Below are 6,680 nucleotides of genomic sequence, written 5' to 3'. Positions count from 1 at the left end.
TTATGCAACACTTTGACGTCCTTAATGACCACTTTCAGAATTTTTGTAGAATCTCTTCGATAAATTCCATTACTTCTTAATGAATTACTTCGTAAGATTGTCAGTTTCCTGTAGTATGGTTTGATCGAGTGAATAAAGCAAATTTCTAACTAAAAATCCATGATGAATGATAAACCTGCAGTTTTCATACATTTGTAAATTTCCAATTATCACCAATATTAAGGTAGAAATATTAGATCGTATCGACAAAACGTAACTGTTCATGTTCATTTATTTCATTCATTTTTGATTGGTGACTTTGTATGGAACCGAAAACACAGCGTGTCATTCATCTTTACCGACTTTCAATTTTTTCTTTTATGTTCAACCTTATTAATTCATTTTCCTAGAGATATGTAAGGAAATTGAACTTTTTAAAACTATAAATTAGGCAACACATCATATTAAAGACGGGAAAAATTACACCGAAAAGTCATTTAATGATTCTAATTTTACTAACAGGAGACAGGAGAACGTCATTTCTAAATAATGTCCAAATCAAATACGAAGATAATTAGATTCAGTGGAAATAAGCAGCATGGCCTCCGGTTAATATTTTGAATCCAGATTTATAGCTTTATATAGATTAACAGGTATCCAATGCAGGTAATTAAACATATTTCCATTTTTCTGCCTTTCATCGATAATATTGACTTTTCACACCATTGCCTACTTGTGTGTCATTTGCTCTTTGTATGAAATCGTAATACTACATGTATGAGGACGAATGGTCAATAGGAAACAAGAACTGTTAGAAAACCTAATTGCCTTACTGGTTTATAGTGAATAATATTGAAGCAATCATGATGGATGTTGCATGCACTATATCAAGAAAATGAAGGGTTTTCATACAGAAAAATGGCAATTTTGCAGAATTCATCAGTTAGGAACTCCTCTTGAAGTATCCTTAAGGGAATCACCTTGAAGATAAGATGACTTTTACAATACAATTTTGATTTTAAAATACCACATACATGCAAGTAATCTAGAGCAAAGATTCATTGTTAAAGAAATTCAGCTCAATATTTTACAAGTGTTTAGAAAAAGAATACCAGAAAAGGCCTAGAAATTTAAAATCCATGAAAAGTAATTTAAGCAAACCAATATGCCAACTTGATCTTTAACTCATCAAGATGCACTCATACGTCAAAACATTTAGTCTGTTTCGAAAATTATGCTAAAAATCAAGTGCATGGGGTAGACTGCCAGATAGACAGAGGGAAAGCTAGACAAACAGACGGACAGACACAGAGGAAACCTGTAAAGACATGGAAATAAACATCGGATTAATGGACATAGGTAAAACTAAAACAACAATAAAATTATAATCAAAACACATCAATGAAAACTGTTGATATTTTTTTTAAATATCCCAGTGTAAACACGACAAAGTTAGAATTTAAATAACTTGAAAAATAATCTATCTGAATAAATTATTGCAAAAATAAGCTTGTACCTGAAGGTATTAGTGATAGTAGCATCTAAAAACATCAGTCGCATAGAAGGCAAATCTATCAAAAATCACCCTAATACGTGTTACATTTTCAACACAGTCTATTCAATAATTCCGCAATTTTTGGAAACAGGGACTTGAAAAGAACAACTTCTTCAATAACAAACACACTTGAAAATATAGACTTTCTTTGAAAAGATATTTTTTTGTTTAAGATATCATTCTTATTCTTTTAAATTCAAAACTATAGATGTAAAGAAAATTCAAATTTTGTAATTTCTAGAGAGTATTCAATTTGAGAATTTCGATCGATCTCTTACATCAATATACTGTAAATCATTATTAATTTGCGGTAACTTTATTTTCGCGTAAAATGTAATTGCGGAAAGGAACCATTTTTGCGTATATTAGTATTTTTTAAGATTGTAAGAGCAGTAACCATTATTCGTGAAAATTTTGTTTCGCTGATAAAGAGTAAAAGTAATTAAGGTATCGCAAAATTTATTTATCTACATTATATTACAGTATTCTAATATTCAATGAAATTTCACTCGCATTTTTACTTTTTTCAAATAATCGAAGAATCGAAATATTTAGTGGTCAAAAGATTAAAAATTATAGATGTGAAATTCATAGCTTCAATCGCAGGTAGTATTTTTGTATTCTGATTATTAATTTCATTATAGTTTTCCTACCTATTTACTGATTCGAAAAATACACAAGATAATGGATTTTATATTCAATTTTATTTATTACATTATTTTATACAAAAACACCTTTAGTTGCACAACAAATCTGTCTGTGGGTTTCCATTAAGGTAAATGTGTAGTGTTGAAAGTTTTCCTGCGTCACGTAGACAGTTTGGCACAACCTTCATGAATGCCTGGAAAACATAAACAACAAATCTTAATGTAGAACAAAAAAAGCATTGAAATCAAATCATTTGTTTTCTTCGAAAGTTATAGAGAATGATTATGGATGGATTTAAAACAACTACCATAACTTAGCAGTGATACATGTAACTCTCTTATTAAATAAGTAACATTTTAGTTAGATTTGATAATCGCAAAACGTTACTAATTGAATTGTGAAGATATGTTTTAAAAGAACCATTGAAACTAAAGTAAATATGCTTTAGTTTTAGTGCATTAAATAAATAATACCTATACTTGAATTCGGTTATTAAGAACATGAAATAAAACACTTAAAAGTGATTATAAAGTACCATGAAGTCCTGTATAAGAGAGTGGATACTTAAAAGATACTATTTATATATACAGTTCTTCGCGAATGAGAAAATGTCAAACATGCTTACCCCAAATGATGATTGTGAAGGATGTTCGTATCTTGTTGAGGACAGATCAGCTTGAAAGGCCCATCCGAAAGCATTCAGAACTCCACCATTGTATAGGAGGAAAACAGGGAAAAATCGATCACAGGACATATCGGCAGTTGTGTCAAACCAGTAATGAACACCTAAAGGGTAAAAAACAATGTATCAGCAGTTGTGTTAAATCAGTAATGAAAATCTAAAGAGTAATGAAAACCTAAGGAGTAATGAAAAAAAGTATCAGCAGTTATGTTAATTTAGTAATGAAAACCCATAGAGTAAACAACAATGTATCAGCAGTAGTGTCAGATCAGTAATGAAAGCCTAAAGAGTAATGAAAAAAGTGAAATCAGTAATGTCAAATCAGTAATGATTGTACACCTATCAAGTACAGAACAATGTATTAGCAGTAATGTCAAAACAGTAATGATTGTTATTTCATCAAAAACTTTTAAAATGTTTCACATTTGATTAAGATGAATATCTACAAAAAGATATTGGAAAAATGTATCAGCAGTTATTTCATTAAGCCAGTTATTTTCAGAGTTTGGCATGGCGCACAGAGAAAATATCAATGTGCATATATCAGCTGCAGTGTAAAAACAAAGTATATTCTCTCCAGCAGTAACGTCAAACCTGTAACTGTCCATTCTTTAGACAAGAACTTTTGTTAGTAAAAGAAACATATTTCAGGAGAAATGTCTAAAACAAAGAATTTACTAGTTTTCAATAAAACCAACATTGTAAATAACAATGTTTAAGCAGTAGTGACAGACCAGTTATAAACACCTTTAAATACAAAATTAAATCAAAAGAAGTGTCAAACCAGTAATGAAGACTACTAAAGTAAAGAACAATGTATCAACAGTGTTGTCAAACCAGTGTATCAGCAGTAATAGATCCCAAACTCCTATAAACTTTCGAAAAACATCAGTTCAGTTGTATCAAACCAGTGATGAACATGTCGAAATATAGAACAATGACAGTTTAATTAAATGCCAATGTGATGTAAAGGCACTAAGGCTCCACATATCTCGCAAGGTTACAATTAACTGAATTAATAAACTTTAGTTAGTAATAGTTCAATATTGACGATTACCACAAATTATAAAAAAAAAAAAAAGGTAGGGACAATTAATATTTTTGATTAAAAATGATCTGTTCCATTTATAATACGATAAGATATCGTTTATTTTTTAACAACTAAATGATAAATCAAACAATGAAAAATTACCCATGGCAGGGAAGCAATGGCCTTTGACCCACAATGTAGATCCAATGTCGGATTCTCGATGAGGTATTTTGATGGAGGCCATAGGATCAGTACTATTTTGTATGTAGAGATCTGTCCCTGTACCCTGATGGCTAAACTGAGCTGCGGTACGTCCATGTGTGCATATCGAATCTGAAAATAAAATCATCATCTAAAGATATAAAAGCGTTTCATTTTTACCTTTTAAAATAAATAATGTCATGACAAATATTATGCTGCATATTTCATAAGAAAAATGATAAAGCACAACGGAAGATATTAAAAGAACTGGTATAAAATATCTCATACTTGGTGCGACAAAATAGGCTGTCATATAATGCTTGTCGCCATCTTTGATCATGGGATGATTTTGAAGATTTGATGCCGGGTAACCATTGCTTAGTCCTGTTGGTACCTATAAAGACGCATACACATTTTACCCAAAATATACAGCAAGGATGTTAAATAATACTTTAACAAAAATGAAAAAAAGATAATATAAATATTGAGCATAACCGGTACTTGGCCACCTTAAAATTTCTGTTCTGTTAAACAAATTGGAAAGTTGAAAAACGTATCTTTTCAGTGCAGTGTATTTCAATGAAATTCCTTTTAGAAACGTATAAACTGTACCCCAGCCTGAATACCAGCGATGTAACCGTTAACGTCGTATATCAAGATGACGGCAGGGTCGTTATTTTTCATGTATCTCTTTCCGAGGAAATTAGGATGTCCTAAATCCAAAAAAAAAATTACGCACATGTATCCATCCGAATAAGCCGAATTTACAATATATACAGAAAAGTATTAATTCACTATTTTTTTTTATAATTTGGTATATTGTGGGGGAATCAAAATTGGTTTTAAAGTTTTAAATAAATGTTCAAAATAAAAAATAAAGGTAGAGAATTTGGAGTATTTACATTAATCCGGGCAATTGTAATAACCACCATATTATATTACAATTCATATATAATAAAATCCAAGTTTAAATCGAATTCATCTACTTATTTTACGATACACAACTAGATATTACAATCAAGTTTTGATTTATACTGATTTTACAGATATCATCTACTCACCACATCCAGATATCATTGTAAAGCCTTGATGTTTGGCATCAGCCTCTGTTCTCGGCATGTTGGCAAAGTTGGTACTACTGAGAGGGTTTATACCCCATGTCACTGAAAGGGATGAATAAAAACTATACACATGAATTTTCATTTTTTTCAAACATTTTAATATAGGTAAAGAATTTAAGGTATGCATCCTTGTTCAATTTTTTAAATTTATATAACATAAAATAAATATAGTCTAATATAAAATTAAACCACATGTATAAAAATGAATAAGTATAATGTGTATAATGTAAAATAAAAATAATTTTTAAAATATACCGGTATTGCAAAATATGTGGATGCAATGAAAATCTTTCCAGGACAAAGTTCATTCAAACAAATTAAATCAGAAGCAGAGCAAACACAGAACCCTAAAACATCAGAGGTGGGATCAGGTGCCTTTAACGATCTCAGTATATGCATAATGTCAAAAAAACAAAAGTTTTGTAAAGAAATTCATATTCTATACACCTAATCTCTTTTGGACACATTTTTTTAAAGAATGAGACGAAAAAACAAAATTCTTAAACAAGCATCTTGATTTCCCAAAATCTTGACGGTACTGTAATTTCACCTTCAGCGTTAATCCCCACTCTGCTTTGTGCATGTATACTGTTTTAAGACATCGGATAAGTGTAACTAAGCAGAACACCCAAGCATCCACTTACCTTTCAATCCATCCCAGGGATGAGACTTTGCTGAAAAAATTAAAAACCCATTGTACTAATTGCGTCTCATATTGCATATGATTAAGAGATATATCTCAAGGTTTGGAATATTGAAACAAAATGTGAAATCATCGGATATCTTGGAAGAAAAAATGAACGAGTGTATGATACTTACGCCCAAATAGGAATCCATTGCATACACCAGCAAGCACAACCAAATTGATATACGTTGACACAGCCATACTGTTAGTTGAAGTAAATTGCAAGTAGATCTAGCTAATATATATAGCATTGAAGTACTACACATTGTTTTACTGCTTGGTGCTTTAAGATTTTCTTCTGATAAGGGTGAAAGAGCGGGCAAACTTTGGAACATTCAATGATTTGATGTAAAATGTTTCAAACTTTTCCTGTCATCATTTTCTCAGTGGCAGAGACTTACTATTTTTCTATATGTAAATAGTGCATTTAATGGGAATTTATTAAATTTTCCGAAATGAGACTTAAGATTATTTCTCTCATTCAAAGCAATCTCAGATTGCCCTTAAATATACTTGAATAAACAATGCTGGATAGAGTGTGCATGTAGGAAATACAATAAGTTTGTATAATAGAAATTTGAAATAATTTGATTTCATTGCGATCTAAGATTGTATATGAACTGATTTAAGAATGAAGTCGCAATTACATGTATATCAAATTTAATGCTTTTTATATTTAAATCAGTAAATTTGAAAAAAAAGAATCAAGCTCTATGTCGTGCTATAATAAACTTTCTCTTAATAAAAGTACAGAAAGTTTTTTTTTCAATTTCGTTAGA

The 6,680-nt window shown here is 30.3% G+C and overlaps 1 protein-coding gene across 1 annotated transcript; it reads right to left on the bottom strand.

The window, feature by feature from the left end:
* Positions 1 to 2,219: 2,219 nt before the first annotated feature.
* Positions 2,220 to 6,126, bottom strand: LOC134242184 (uncharacterized). Its single transcript, XM_062724253.1, has 8 exons — positions 6,036 to 6,126; positions 5,861 to 5,890; positions 5,157 to 5,258; positions 4,708 to 4,808; positions 4,384 to 4,489; positions 4,057 to 4,227; positions 2,808 to 2,968; positions 2,220 to 2,375 (listed from the first exon to the last, which is right to left on the bottom strand). Exons 1-8 carry the CDS (start codon positions 6,100 to 6,102, stop codon positions 2,271 to 2,273), a joined length of 843 nt encoding a protein of 280 aa, XP_062580237.1. The 5' UTR covers positions 6,103 to 6,126; the 3' UTR covers positions 2,220 to 2,270.
* Between the last annotated feature and the right edge of the window lie 554 nt (positions 6,127 to 6,680).

This window comes from Saccostrea cucullata, unplaced genomic scaffold (genome assembly GCF_032062105.1).
Source record: "Saccostrea cucullata isolate Sc308-1 unplaced genomic scaffold, CSIRO_AGI_Scuc_v1 ctg46, whole genome shotgun sequence".
Taxonomy (NCBI): Eukaryota; Metazoa; Mollusca; class Bivalvia; order Ostreida; family Ostreidae; genus Saccostrea; species Saccostrea cuccullata.
The sequence above is the reverse complement of the archived record's forward strand: the minus strand, read 5'-3'. Positions and strand labels throughout refer to the sequence as shown.

What these genes read in the sequence shown, in the direction of transcription:
- LOC134242184 (XM_062724253.1), bottom strand. Translation starts at nt 6,102, where the DNA reads ATGGCTGTGTCAACGTATATCAATTTGGTTGTGCTTGCTGGTGTATGC. An exon ending in TCGCTGGTATTCAGGCTGGG is followed by an intron (nt 4,490 to 4,707) that starts GTACAGTTTATA and finishes GCGTCTTTATAG; the next exon opens with GTACCAACAGGACTAAGCAA. An exon ending in CCATTGCTTCCCTGCCATGG is followed by an intron (nt 2,969 to 4,056) that starts GTAATTTTTCAT and finishes TTTACCCTTTAG; the next exon opens with GTGTTCATTACTGGTTTGAC.